At 34.9% G+C, this 15103-nt stretch overlaps 1 protein-coding gene across 3 annotated transcripts in view; it reads left to right on the forward strand.

The window, feature by feature from the left end:
* WDR36 (WD repeat domain 36) overlaps positions 1–11335 on the forward strand; it is a 37590-nt gene extending 26255 nt beyond the window's left edge. For 2 of the 3 annotated variants that reach the window (XM_067731404.1, XM_067731405.1), the window contains exons 17-23: positions 2130–2237; positions 4937–5034; positions 5515–5660; positions 7905–8024; positions 8212–8293; positions 9762–9949; positions 11073–11335. In XM_067731404.1, the coding sequence (XP_067587505.1) occupies positions 2130–2237; positions 4937–5034; positions 5515–5660; positions 7905–8024; positions 8212–8293; positions 9762–9949; positions 11073–11222 (892 nt within the window). In that variant the 3' untranslated portion in view covers positions 11223–11335. Of the gene's footprint in view, positions 1–2129; positions 2238–4936; positions 5035–5514; positions 5661–7904; positions 8025–8211; positions 8294–9761; positions 9950–11072 lie in introns of those variants that run through there. The other variant, XM_067731407.1, reaches the window with a different exon arrangement.
* Positions 11336–15103: the final 3768 nt, after the last annotated feature.

Consider the following 15103-nt stretch of genomic DNA (forward strand, 5'->3'; position numbering starts at 1 on the left):
TGAGTTTGCCAAAGCAATTATAGTATCAAGTAAAATAAATTTGCTCAAGCAGTAGATTTCTCTTTTTAACAGATAGATTCTGAACATGTTAGGGAGTTTCACCCCTCACACACTTACACTTGTAGTGAACAACTATTAAGACAAAGAAGAAATGGTAAGATCTGAAATTGCTGAGTTTAGGTTTAATCATCAGTATACATGGAGATAAAGTCTCTGCTCTGGGTTGTTTGCATTAAATGAATTAACAAATAATTTTACAGTCTCTGGTTATAATAAGTGTTTAGCAATCGTCCTGCTCCTCAATTCCTTTGATCCGCAAGAGCAGCTGTTCTTGTGAGTTTCCAAAGAAGGGTTGAGCAGAAATCAGACAGATTATTACTCTTTTTTACCCATAAGTGAAAATTAAACATCAGTCATTGTCCTGAGCACACTTTGGTTTGTTTGTAGTGCTCCTAAATTTAGTCTTGTCCTACTACCTAGTTAAGGTTCACATTGTTAATCACTCTGTGAACACATTGAGAGAGATTTTATCATGGATAAGTCATTTAATGCGTCCATTGGAAAGTCTTCATCTTGAGCTGCTCAGAGTGTGCTTCATGAATCACCAGTGTAGGCATCTTTTGGGTGTGTGTGCTATCAAACTGTCGTACCTTTAGTTTCCATAATGGTTTTACTGAGCTTATAGTGATTAAGCGTGCAGACTGCTTGGTGACAGATATGGCTCAGTTACTTTCTACCTTGAGCAAGTTTTTAAGTCTTACTGGGCCTCATTTTTCTAATGTGTATAGTTAGGACAGATCTCCCTCATAGGGTTGTGAGGATTAAATTAGTAGGCACAAGTGCTCAGGATACTTCCTAGCATGGAGCACTAAAAAAGGTGTTAACTCCTGTCATTTGCTTTCTTGAAATAATTTGGTTTATTTAATGTAGATTCTGAGCTTCAGTCATCTTGCCATGCCTTCTCATGGATAATGTATTGGCTTCAGTGAGTAAAGTAGTTTTTAAAACAGCCCTGATTAAAACCAGTATACTCCTCTTAAAGTATACAAGGTATTCACACTCTTAGCCAGCCTAAGAAGCCTCTTCTGCAAGATGCCAATGTGTTAGGCCTTCCTTTTGCTCCTTAAATTCACCTCGTTAGATTTCCTGCTTCCACCATCCTAGTTCAAATCTTCACTGCTTGTTAGATGACTACTACCATAATCTCACTGTTCTTTCTGTTCAGATATATTCTACATTCTGCTAGCAGATTTTCTTATGAAAGTGAAGATTACAGCACTATCTGCTCAAAAGCCTGGAGTGACTTTCCATTTATTAAAAGACAAAAACAAACTCAGATGTTTGGTATTCAAGACCAAACTGCACTCCTCGCTAGACAGTATTTTCCCTCACCTTGCCCTCCACATTTCCCTCATCCAGAAGATGCTTTCTTTACCATCAACATCCATTGAATTCCTGTCCATTTGTAAGGCTCACCTCACACACTGTTTTCTGAGAAGCCTATTCTGAGTCTTCTTCTTGAGTGTGATTGCTCCCTTTTCCTCCCCAATTTCAACCCCTGCTCATAGCTTTTTGAAGCTGTGAGACTAGTGCTGCTTTATGGTTATGCTCTATAGACTGAATTTTCATGTTTCATATATAGCATGGTTACCTATTTGAAAAACAGAATTGCTCAAATTTTTTTTCTACTACCATTCCCTTATTATTTATAATGATTTTATTACTTTCTTCTGTTGCCTACACCTTTTATTATTTTACTGAAATAACAAATACAGGAGAGTACTGATAATCTATTTTAAACGTGTGACATCTTTAGAATTGTTTCCAAGTCTGCCAAAATGGCATTCCAGAAAAACAGCATTTCCTCCTGTATTCTCCCTGTTGATGAAACTCTCTCCAGTTAATTGGTCTATTTAGTGCTCTGCTCTGGGTCGTTCTCATTAAGGAGATTATTTTCACATAGTAACTTAGTTAACAAAGCTCTTTGTTAGTGATGACTTTCTGGTGTTGGTGATTTAAAAAAAAATTTCTGCATCTCTTACCCTTTGTTTTTAGAGCAAAAATGTATTTTGTGAATTATATCCTTTCGGTAGAGTTCAAATATTTTAACATCTTGATTCTTTCTATAGCCTTATAGACAGCTTTTTGTTGGACTCAGCTCCTCTTAATGTTACTATGTCCCCTACTGGAGACTTTCTGGCCACTTCCCATGTAGACCACCTTGGAATTTATCTATGGTAAGTTCTTGTATACAGTTCTCTTTGGGGTAAGAAGGAAAAGGAAGACGATATTGTCAGACAATCATAGTTGCTAACATTGCCCTTTAGGTTTTTTTTTTAACTTATAAAATGGAAATGTCACATAGTTCACCATAAGTCTATGACTAAGTCAACATCTGCTTGATAATTTAGATAGCTTTGCTCAAGTGTGTATTCTAAACCACATGATTGATTTTTATCTGTTATACTATTTGGCTTTTATTTGCGGAAAGGATAAGTGAGTTTAAAAATCTTAGAAAAGGGATATCCCCAGCCAGGCTGGTCTTCCTGCCACTGCCTCAATACCCCTTTATGACCTTGGCTAGTCACTTCTCAACTTCAGACTCCTTTATCTATAAAATAAGGCATAAGTATGGGCTGAATGCTTTCTAAGATTCATTTTAGTTGCATAACTTTTCATAGCCATGTACAGATCTTAATGGTGGTCTTCTAATGGTGATGAACATAGAAGAGTTCAAAATAAATGATCCATTATCTGGGTCTAGAAAATTTTTTGTTTGTTTTCTGAGTTTAGATGCCTAATTCTTTTAACTCATTATTGAGGAAGAGGAAAAAATGAATTCCTTTTCTAATTACAAGATTTTCTTATTGGCTTTTTAGGATATGAAAGTAAATTCACTATATAATAGAAACAGATTCTGGCCATCTTAATAAGCAAAATGGGGTATCTCCTGGAATCTTTGAGGTTTGAACAATCAAGACAAGAGAAGAATGGTAGCTGTGGTCCCTCAGCAACAAGAGCATATAGTACAGCTATTAACTCAGAATCTGATATTTCCAATTTTTATTTTCCATTCCAGATTCATTATGTTTGGGAGACAGAATGTGATTAGCCCACTTTGGGACAGGTATCCACATCTTGATTAGTCATCCAAGGCCATGGTGCAGGGTCAGGTAGCACTTAGAGGACCATTCTAGAAAGGAGAAATCCATGATTGTTCAGCAACCCCCCAAGAATCTGTTCAGCATATTCTCTCTCTGACTTAATTCTCTCAGTCCATCTTTACTTCATTTATAATTTCCTTACATGAAGGTTGCCATTTGTCAAAGCAACATAAATATATGGATGTTATGTTACCTTATAAAAGTATTAGCCATTACTGATCTCTCAAATAAATATTGGGTTGGCCAAAAAGTGCCTTCAGTTTTTAAGTAAAAATAAAAGACACATTTTTCATTTTTTACCAAGAACTTTATTGAACAATGTATTCACCCTTTTGTTCCACTACCTTCTGCCATTTTTCAGGCAGCTTCCTAATTCCACCTTCCCAAAGCTTTTTGTCTTTTTGAGCAAAGAATTGTTCCAGGTGCCTTTTCAGTCTTTCAAGGAATTGAAATTTTTTCCATTAAGAGAATTTTGTAAAGACCGAAATAAATGGAAATCCGAAGGTGCATTGTCTGATGAATACGACAGATGAATTAGAACTTCTCAGCCAAGCTGTAACAGTTTTTGCTGGTCATCAAAGAAACAAATGCAGTCTTGCGTTATCCTGATGGACGATTATGTGTTTTCTGTTGACTAATTCTGGATGCTTTTCGTCGAGTGCTGCTTTCAGTTGGTACAATTGGGAGCAGTACTTGTTGGAATTAATTGTTTGGTTTCCTGGAAGGACCTCATAATAGAGGACTCCCTTCCATTCCCACCATACATACAACATCACCTTTGGATGAAGACCGGCCTTTGGTGTGGTTGATGGTGGTTCATTTCGCTTGCCCCACGATCTTTTCTGTTCCACATTATTGTACAGTTCCACTTTTCATCGCCTGTCACAATTTCTTTTAAAAACGGAATGTTTTTAAAACGTTTTACGTTTAAGTAGAGAAACATATGCGGAAATACGATCAAGGTTTTTTTCGCTTAACTTACATGGAACAGAAACATCAAAGCGATTAACATAACCAAGCTGGTGCAAATGATTTTCAATGCTTGATTTGGACATTTTGAGTATGTTGGCTATCTCCTGCCTAGTATAACGTTGACTGTCTTCAATTAATGTCTCTATTTGATCGCTATCAACTTTAACTGGTCCACCTGACAGTGGGGCATCATCCAGCAAGAAATCTCCAGCACAGAACTTCGCAAACCACTTTTGACACGTTCTATCAGTCAAGGCACCTTCTCCATACACTGTGCAAATCTTTTTTTTGCATTTTGGTTGCATTTTTACCTTTCTTGAAATAATAAAGCATAATATGCCAAAAATGTTGCTTTTTTTGGTCCATTTTCAATATTAAAATGGCTACACAAAAATTCACCAATTTGCTAAGTCTTTTTTTAAATGCACGCTGATATGACAGCTGTCACATACAACCTAACAAAATTGTTTCGAATGAAGTTGAAGACAACTAAGTGCTGCTAGAGCCATCTTAGGGGAGAAAACGAACGAACATTTTGGCCAACCCAATAGTTTTTTGTGCTACATTAGGAAGAAAGACTCCTTTAATAATGTGTATGCACACCTTTCTTGTGATGACATCTATGATATGAATCAGCATTTTCAAATTAATACTATCTATTTTTGAGATCTTTTTTTAACTTACAAGTGATAAGAATTTATAGCCAAGTTCAAGGTTGTGGAGATTATTACCAGTAATTGAAGTTTCCCTGAACATATTTTTATAAGTTTTACAATATTGCATATGTTTTTGTTTCTCAGGTCCAATATTTCCCTGTATTCAGTTGTTTCATTACGGCCACTTCCCACAGATTATGTTCCTTCAGTAGTGATGCTTCCTGGTACTTGTCAAACCCAAGGTAATCACAAAATAGTAAAGTAGTTTTTGAAGTGTAATATAATAAACCTAACGTGCAGGATATTGATACTGAAGGCAAAATTTAATGCATTCAATCAAAGTATTTTTTAGCTCATATGAAATATTTTGAATGACTTCATGAATTTATGCAAAGATATAATTGATGTATTGATATAATATATTAGTATAGTATAGTATATGTATTGATATAATATATAGATATTGATATAGTATACCAGTGGAGAAATGTTTTGAGTCTGGTGATGGGAACTGTAGTTAATATGAGAAAATAAGAAGATGAACTAAATAAATAGAAAGATTTTACAAGGCTATATTGAGTGAACATGTTATTGAAATACTAATGGAACTAATTAGTTCTAAATGAACTAATTAGTTCATTTAGAATGAACTAATTTGCTTTTATATGGTAAAAATCTCATTCAGCATTAATTTGTTTTACCTGAAAATTTTTTGTTTTAAGATGTAGAATTATTAGAAGAAACCACAGAACCAAGTAATGAAATGATAGAGTATGACTCCCCAGAACAGTTGAATGAGCAGCTGGTGACTCTGTCACTACTTCCTGAATCCCGGTGGAAAAATCTTCTAAATCTTGATGTTATTAAGGTAATACTATAGTACACTTAATATTGGCCCCTAAAGACACATTCCAAAAGTATTTTCTTTAGTAGAGGTAGCTTCCCTTACTTTGAGGGCTTTAGGAGGAGCAGGTGATGCCTAAGGTAGTAAAGAGAATACCATTTGGTTAAATGCTGTTTAATCTAGTATGATTATCGCAAGATTTTCTCTCTCTATATGTATCAACTTTGAGGGCAATCAAGGACCTTTGGATATAGCAAAAGTATAGCCTGCAACTACAGAGCTATTAGAAATTGGATGTTTTAAGCCCAGCCTAATAAATTACTTTTTTAACTTCTGAAATAAGAAAAAAAAAATATTGCCATAATGTGTGATGTTTCTATTCCTAGACATTTTGGGGATTAGAATACTTTCACTGGCCTTTTTAAAAGTAAGCTTCAGTCACCCTTTATCATACCACACCCTGCTCTGTCAGCTATAAGAAGATTTGCTGTTGGGTTCAGGCACATAATTTAATATGAACTAGGTACGGGGTAGTGTCCTGAGACAGCAGTGGAAAAAAACTTAGGCCCTTTGTCCTTGAGTTTACAATTTTACATTAAAAATGGACAATTATGGCATAAATTAATTTTTTAAAAGCATGTTTCATGACCCCTATTTGTGAGTAGCAAAATCAATTGAAAGGTATAGAGGTATAGACTAAAGTAGAAAATTTCAGAGACTGTCCTTTGATAATTAGGGTAAGTATTGTTTTATGAAATGCATACAGTCACCAGAGGTTATGTGTGTACTAAGTGTACTAAGTCACATTAAGGGCTGGCATTAAAAAAAAAGTGTAAGGAACACTGACATAACTATGACAAGGTGCGGCAAGTATTTTTGTAACTAATAACAAGAAAAGTTGTGTGTGTCTTGGGTAAGAAAAGAGAGGTTTTCACATGTTAATTTGACTCACAGAATTTAAAAGTGCTTCTTTTTACTTGCTCACTTTTTGAAAGATTGGGCATCAGCATAAAGGTATGCTGTCCTGGCACATAATCTCTCCATTATGTTGTCTAGTTTGTCAGCCGTAAAGGGACAAAATATCTGCTGCTCAGATATAGTTTGTTCTGCATAAAAACATCCAGAAACCTGAGTGAATGCTCTTTATGAGAGAAATATGCTAACACCTCCAATATTTTTATTTCCTTCTGAATGAAAGAGGTTAGAATTTTTATTTTTGTCCTATGGGTAACTTTTCTACTTTAGGTTTTCTTTATGAAATTAGGTGATTTCCAGAGCCCTGTGGAACTTCTCCAAAGCCCTTTGTTTTTATTTACAACTCAGTGACTGTCTGCCTTCTAACTCAAGAACAATGAGTTAGAAGAGTAACTGTGACTTTTACTATACTTTCTACCATCACAAAGAAGGGCTGTGCTTTCATTGCTAGTGGCAGTGCTTCGTCTGGCTTTCATGTAACAACTTTCTTTTATGCTGTGCCTCCAGGAGGCCACAAGTATCCCTGGCTTTCTTTCAGAAAGCAACTCCCCAGGGTTCCTAAAGAATGGAAGAGGAATAGTGTAAGGTAAAATTGTGCGACTCCTTTATTAGGCAGTTTACCATATGCTCGAGATAGTGATCTGTAACAATGTAGTCACCAAAACTGAATTCTGTCAGTGGGAATTCCAAGAGAGGTTTTCATGATAGAATTTTGCTAACACTTGAAATATTTTATAAATGAGCAACAGTATTCTCTTTTTAAAAGCACAAAGTACGAAGGAAAAATAAAAATTCCAACAAAATAGAAGAATGAGGGCCATGCTTCACAGAAAAATTTCACCAAATTACTTCTAATGGTGGAGTCTAACTCTGGCTCCAAATTTCTTTTGGAGAAAAGATACTTGAAAAACTGTTGAGCATTTATGTAAATTTTGCTTTCTAGCCCATTTTGCAGAAAAGGTTGTATTTCAATAAAAAGGAAGTTCAAAATTACTTGTTACTTCTTCACGTAAATATTCATGTTTCAGGAAAATGGGCTGTTTTTGCCTTAGAGCTTCTCCTGAACCCTGTCATTTTCCTTCTGCCGTATCAGCAAGAATACTGGAGGTTTGCACTGGGAATCCCAGTTTAAGGATATCTGTGGTTTTGGTTGGTTGGGATTTTATTTTAGCAAACTAGTCTGAAAAAGTTTCATCCCTTTCTTTACTTTTTGGACTTTTAAAAAATTAAGTGGGAATTAAATACTTAATTACTTACTAGTCTTTTTTCCTTTTCTCATTTTCTCTTAATTAGAAAAAGAATAAACCAAAGGAACCACCGAAAGTACCCAAATCAGCACCGTTTTTTATTCCAACAGTTCCTGGCCTTGTACCCAGGTATGCTGCACCTGAACAAAATAGTGATCCTCAACAGGTAAGAAGCAAATTGGAGGGAGCATTCTAAGTATATGGGGTGCGTATTTTGTGTTTTACATTTGTAGTTTTAACCAAGACCCAGTTTTACAGATATAGAGTAAATTACTGATAGCTTTTAATTATAAACTATAAATTTTCTGTTACATTTATGGTTTTTGAATAATGTTTATTTGTTTTTGTTTAAGTCTAAAGTGGTAAATCTTGGAATTTTGGCTCAAAAATCAGATTTCTGCTTGAAACTTGAGGAAGGACTGGTAAATAATAAATGTAAGTTAAATTATAAAATATTTTACCAAGTATTTCAGTTTATTTTACTTTATATGAAGAGAATTGAGTGAAATATTAGATTTCTCAGTAGCTGAAAGTAAAAACCAGAAGGACTGAAATTTGGTTTTAATCTTAAGTAGTTTTAGCTTTGTGTTGTATTAAATGAGTGACACTAAACTCAGATGATATTGAGATTATAATAATCTTTTGAGAACCTTTCATTCTTTATGGAAAATTGGATTTTTTTTTTTGCTTTTGTTTTTACTTACAAATACAGTTTGCAATATAGTTTGCAATACAGCAGAGACTTTTGTCTTAGATAATTTCAGATATTACCAAATTATCACATAAAAAGGTAATTTTAAAATTCATTGAGTGTTTTAATAGATTTAAACTTTGAAAGCTATGGACTGTAGCTAATAATGATAGTAAGAGCTGTAAGCAATTAACAAAAATCACATTCTCCTGTTTGACTTATACTCTTGTTTTCTGATCCAAATGCTTTGTTTTCATACCACTGTCACTCGAGTGCACACTGGCAAAAGTCAAAGAATGGTACTGATGGCTAAAGAACAGCAGGATTAAACAGGGAGTAACTTGTTATATTTATGGGGGAACAAAGAAAAAAAGCACTACTATTTAATATATACTGAAGAACAGAAAGTAAAACGTATTAGACTTTTGTCATTGGTGTTCTTCCTTTTCAGAAAGCTAAAAGCATAGTCATTGCCATTGTTAATATCAAATACCTCGTATAAAATTTGTAAGTGTATAGAATATGTTTTCATAGGATGCGTATGAAACAAGAGTGCTTACTTCTAGGGAAATGAAGTAGATTTGGGGTGGGTAAGATTAGGGTGGAGTCTTTCCCCATATATATTTCTGTAGTGTTAATGTTTCTTAATAATCATGTGGTATTTTTATAACGATAGAAAGAAAGAAAAATAAATTCCCTCACCTCATCTTGTTGCCAGTGGCAAATACTATTAATAACTTGGCGTATACCTCTGTAGCCTTCTTACATTTGGATTTGTTTGACTGATTCATGAGCATATTAAAATGTCTGTTGCTAGGTATTCATTAGATTTTAACAGCCTTAATAGGAAAAAAGCTTACTGAAAATGCAAAACAAAAATTAAGCCATAGGGCTTCCCTGGTGGCGCAGTGGTTGAGAGTCCGCCTGCCGATGCAGGGGACACGGGTTCGTGCCCCGGTCCAGGAGGATCCCACGTGCCTCGGAGCGGCTGGGCCCGTGAGCCATGGCCGCTGAGCCTGCGCGTCCGGAGCCTGTGCTCCGCAATGGAGAGGCCACAATGGTGAGAGGCCTGCGTACCGCAAAAAAAAAAAAAAAAGCCATAGAAGTAATTTCTTGTGCAATTTAAGTATGTGTTGGGTTTGAAATGTAAACTAGTTTCCTAAAAGAAATGACTGTAGATAATAACTGGATACTTATTAAAACTTAATGTAGATGAAGCTGCTCTTAACCTTCTGAAAGAATTAGGCCCGTCAGGAATTGAAACAGAGCTGCGAAGTTTGTCTCCTGATTGTGGTGGTTCTGTAGAAGTTATGAAGAGCTTCTTGAAAATGATCAGGATGATGTTGGACAAAAAGCGTGACTTTGAGTTAGCCCAGGCATACCTTGCGTTGTTTTTAAAGGTAAGTCTAATATATAAATAAGTACTTCGCAGCTTGCCCTCCTCTAGAGTAGTGCTGTCTGATAGAACTTGCTGCAAAGATGGAAACGTTCCATATCCACACTTACCGTGTGTGGCTACTGAGCACTTGAATTGTGGCTAATGTGACTGAGAAACTGAATTTTTCACTTTATAGAAATTTAATTAATTTAAATAGCTTCCTGTGCCTAGTGACTACCATACTGGATGGCTGGATAGTACAGCAGCTTGTAATTGTTTTTTGTTGGCTTTTGTTTTTTAACACAATTTTGACTCAACCTCCTTTTATGTGTCATCCATTTGATCAGTATACTAAACTTAACTTTTTAATGTAGTTACATTTTGGCAGACTTTTTTTTAATGATCATGAAGAGAGTCAGGTTTTATGTTTATTTTTTGTTTTGTTTTTTCTACTGTTGAAATCAAAATATTTACTTCTATCCTGGTTGAAGGAGTTTCAAATGATTTGACAATGACAGTTGCTTTTATGACTAATATAATAGAGAACTCATGTTTATCTCAGTAGTATAATGTATTGAAGGAGGTAGATGATGCTGATTTTCAGTAATAGCAGATATGATTCTTCATTTATCCCATAAATATCTAAAACAACTTTTCACTTGATGCAATTATTTTAAATTATTTGAAAAGTAGTATGTAGAATTAAAAATAGAAATGCCATAAATTGTTTCTATATTCTTTCCCAAATTTACCTTCCTGAATATGTTTACTTAAATCTTTAGAAAATAAAGCAAAGGGCCCATAGGTCATTCATTAACAATGGGTTACTATGAAAGGAGAAACTTAAAAGAAGCACAGAAATACAGATTTAGTGTTAGAACTGGGACCTTGTTTCTGGATCTGTATCAGGACTGTCCTTATGTGGAGGAGAGTGATGACCACTTGAATTCTATTAAAAGAGTGACAGTACCATAAAGGAACTCATAATAGAGGAGAGGGAGATGGGAGATGGTAATAAATCAGCATTTAAGAAAAAAAATTAAGAATAGTACCTTCTGAGCTTCCTTGGTAAAACAGTTAAATCCAGAATAAACAAAATTTTAATTTTCTTAAATTAAATGTTCAACTATCATTTTTCTTTTCAGTTACACCTTAAAATGCTTCCTTCAGAGCCAGTACTTCTAGAGGAAATGACTAAGTTGTCATCACAGTTGGAAGAAAACTGGATCCATTTACAATCACTCTTCAATCAAAGCATGTGTGTTTTAAATTACATTAAAAGTGCTTTGTTGTAAAAATAAACTTAGGTGACTAAATAAAGACTTTTATATTAAAGAGATTGAGTTTAACTTACAACCTTGTTTTCCAAGTGTCAATGTGAAAAGAAAATAAATGCCAGCACTACCAACTAGTCCGTCATTCTCCACTTTAAATGCTGAATACTTTCTTGAAATAAAAGTATACCTATTTTTTGTTTTAAAGATATAAAGAGTATTCTCAAATGATTTATTTTCTGAGTCTCTTCACATCAGTTACTTGGATATGACTTCTTTTGAATTGTCATCACCAAGCTCGTGTTTTTTGAATATTTGTAACATATGAGGTACGCTGGGTGTTTAATGTAGAATATTGCTGAACTACACTGAAGATAAAACCAATACATAAAACAGTTATGAAAATGCCTTCATGTTATAAGGTAAAAAGGCATGTTTCCTTCCTTGGTGGCCTTTGATGGAAACATAGTTAGAGCCAGAAGGTGTGTCAGACAGTGCAGCCCTCTTGCATTGCAGAAGAGGAAACTGCTGAGGTCTGCTCAGGATCTCAGAAACAGATCCAGATTTTCTAACACTGGCCTAGTTAGTCTTCTCTACATTGTGGCCTTTCTAAAGGAACTTATTCTTTTATTCTTTTATATGAGAGGCACTTTCACAAGGCAACTTGCTATAGGAGGCAGTTGAACAGATACCTAGGATAGGTGAGGGAAATTCCGAATTCCATTGAAGATATCCTTCAAAGGTTTTTCTTCCCCACTGATGACCTTTTTATTTGGGAAGACACTGCTGACTGTACTTTTCTGTCATAACCATTGTGAAACCAGATAGTTCTGGTACCTTTTTTTCTCATCGTCATTGTTTTTGTGGTTCAAGATTTCAATATGTGAATTAAAAGTAAGCAATTCTCAAAAGCACACTGTTCTAAAAACTTGTTAGTTTTTACACTCAAAAGTAGTGTCATTCGTAAAATTCAGCTGGTTGTATTTGAACACCAATACTATTCTATTCTGATTAGGATGTAGCTTTACAGAATAATCTCCAGAAGGAATAGTCCTCACAAGGAGATGATCAACGATAACTTTAACTATCAAAGTGTTTTTGTTTAATGGTGAAAGGTAGAATTAGTAAATGGCTGAGGAAGTAAGCCAATCTGGTTTGGTACTTTGTTCTTTTAGAAATGTATATAAACTTAAGCCATCGACTTAAATGTTAATAATGATGTAAGTTGTAACTTTAAAAACTGTATTTCCCCTTGCCCCAAATACTATATTCTAAAGATATGGCAAAATTTCAGTATACAATTATGTACAATGTGAAGACTGTAAATACCTAAAACAAGAGTTCTAAACTGAAATTGTATTGCTGTGACAAATCTTGAACTGAGCTTTCTTTTTCAGGTGAGAATAGAGGAGTTGAGTGTATTGTTTTTATTGGAGATAGCTTTAGATAGTATTAAAGCATCATTTTGGCAGGTAATCTTCTAAAACCTTTCCTGTATGTTTGCCATCGAGGAAGGGAGGGAGAAAGAAATACAAAGGATAATTTTTTGTGTATATTTTTTCTTAAAATGTATCATTCTGTGCATATTGCTTTTTCTTTACATTTTAAATTACAAGTGTAGTATATGACTACATTTTACTTGTAAAACCATCAAAGACAAGTCCTTTTTTTGTGGAGCACAGGCTCCGGACGCACAGGCTCTGGCCATGGTTCACGGGCCCAGCCACTCCGCGGCATGTGGGATCTTCCCGGACCGGGGCACGAACCCGTGTCCCCTGCATCAGCAGGCGGACTCTCAACCACTGTGCCACCAGGGAAGCCCGACAAGTCTATTTTTTATAGTCACCTTCAATCCCAATACCTCCCTAGAAGTAACAGTTGTTAACCTTCCATCTAGACCTTTTTCTGTGAATATATATACATGTTATGTATAGCTACAGGAAATAAAATGTATAGCTTCAGTTTTTACATAAATATATGTATATCATTCAACTTTTCTATGTGATTTCTTTACTTGAGTATAATCTCACCTGTTTACATTTATATAGTGTGCCACAAGCTATTTACTCTATAATGGACACTAGGGTAGTTTCCCTTTCATTTTTTGTTTACAAACAATGCTGAAAGAATGTCATCCTGTATGACTATGTGCATATAGGGATTTCTCTAGTGTGCCTAAGCTTTGAATTGCTGGGCCAGAGTTAGGCAGTTTTAAAGAGATACTTCATTTGGCTTCCAAAATGACTGGTAGCAATTTACAGCTTCTCAGCAAGGAATGAGTACCTGCTCCCCATATCCCTAATCAAATCCCATTTGATTTAGATTTTTAAATTTTTTTTATTAATCTAATAGGTAAAAATTACCATTTTTATTGTTTATATTAAAAAAACTGACTAGTGAAGATGGGCATCTTTTCATATATTTATTTTAGACATGTGAATTGCCTTTTGCCAACACTGCTCATTTTTCTGTTGAAGGATTTGTCTTTTTATCTCATGGATTTGTTAGGAGTTTTTCATATAGTTTGGATAGATATTAGTCTTTTATGACTGCTGCAATGTTTTCTCCCAGTTGGTCACTTAAGTCTTTAGCTTTACTTTTGGTGTCTCTTTTAAAGAGATGTTTTATATATAGTAAAATTGGTAAGTATTTTTATGACTTTTATTTCAAAATATAGAGCATATTCTTTATTTTCTTTTAAGATAATTATGTATGCATCCAGATCTCCATCTGGAATTGATTTCTGTGAAGAGTGCAAGGAACAGGGCTACACTTATTAAAAAGTCCAAAAACCATTTGAAGTTCATTTTTACTGATTTGGGATGCTGTTTTATTATGTGTTAAATTCTCTAATTAAGGTATTTAATATTCCTAATAAATAATGCATTGCTTATAGTTTCTGGTATGTTTTCAGAGATGGGGGTAAAGCATTCCTAATGTTTTTCAAAAATTTTTGGCTATTGGTGAGCATATCTTTTTGAAGTTTTGATTTTAGTTGCAGCAAATTTATAGTATTGATTTGAAAAGAATTACAGTTGACCCTTAAACAGGCGGGGGTTAGGGGTGCCAACCTTCCATGCAGTCAAAATCTGAGCATAATTTATAGTTGGCTCTCCATACCTTTGGTTTGTCCATATCTGGTTCTGCATTGTGGATTCAACTAACTGCAGATTTTGTAGTACTGTAGTATATACTACTGAAAAAAAACATGTATAAGTGACCCACACAGTTCAAACCCATGTTGTTCAAGGGTCAACCATACAATAGTATTTCTTTTTGAGAAAACTATATCTTCATTAAACCAGGAGTGGGCTTCTCTTGATTTCATAAGATTTCTTTATATAATCATACATTTTTTTGACAGACTCTTTTCTGGGGATTTTATTTTTGTTGTTACAGTGAAATATACTTTTCCTAATATATTTTATAGTTGGTTATTGCTGTCATGGTAAAAGCAATTTTCTTTTTATGTGTTGATCTTTTATGACACTGCAGAACTCTTAAAAGTTTGTCAGTATAGGGCTTCCCTGGTGGCAGAGTGGTTAAGAGTCCGCCTGCCAATGCAGGGGACACGCGTTTGTGCCCCGGTCCAGGAAGATCCCACATGCCACGGAGCGGCTAGGCCTGTGAGCCATGGCCGCTGAGCCTGCGCGTCCAGAGCCTGTGCTCCACAACGGGAGAAGACACAACAGTGAGAGGCCTGCGTACTGCAAAAAAAAAAAAAAAAAAGTTTGTCAGTATAGTCTTAGAAAATCCAAGAGAATCCCATCTTCTTCAATTGATTGGCCTTTATTTTCTATCCAGTATTCATATTTCACTTGTTTTTAGTTAGGATTGCTTTAGCAATCTGGCATAGAATGTTGGATACTAGCAGTGCTTAGCAGAGATTTTTGTGTTGTTAC

The sequence above is a fragment of the Pseudorca crassidens genome, chromosome 3, assembly GCF_039906515.1.
Source record: "Pseudorca crassidens isolate mPseCra1 chromosome 3, mPseCra1.hap1, whole genome shotgun sequence".
Taxonomy (NCBI): Eukaryota; Metazoa; Chordata; class Mammalia; order Artiodactyla; family Delphinidae; genus Pseudorca; species Pseudorca crassidens.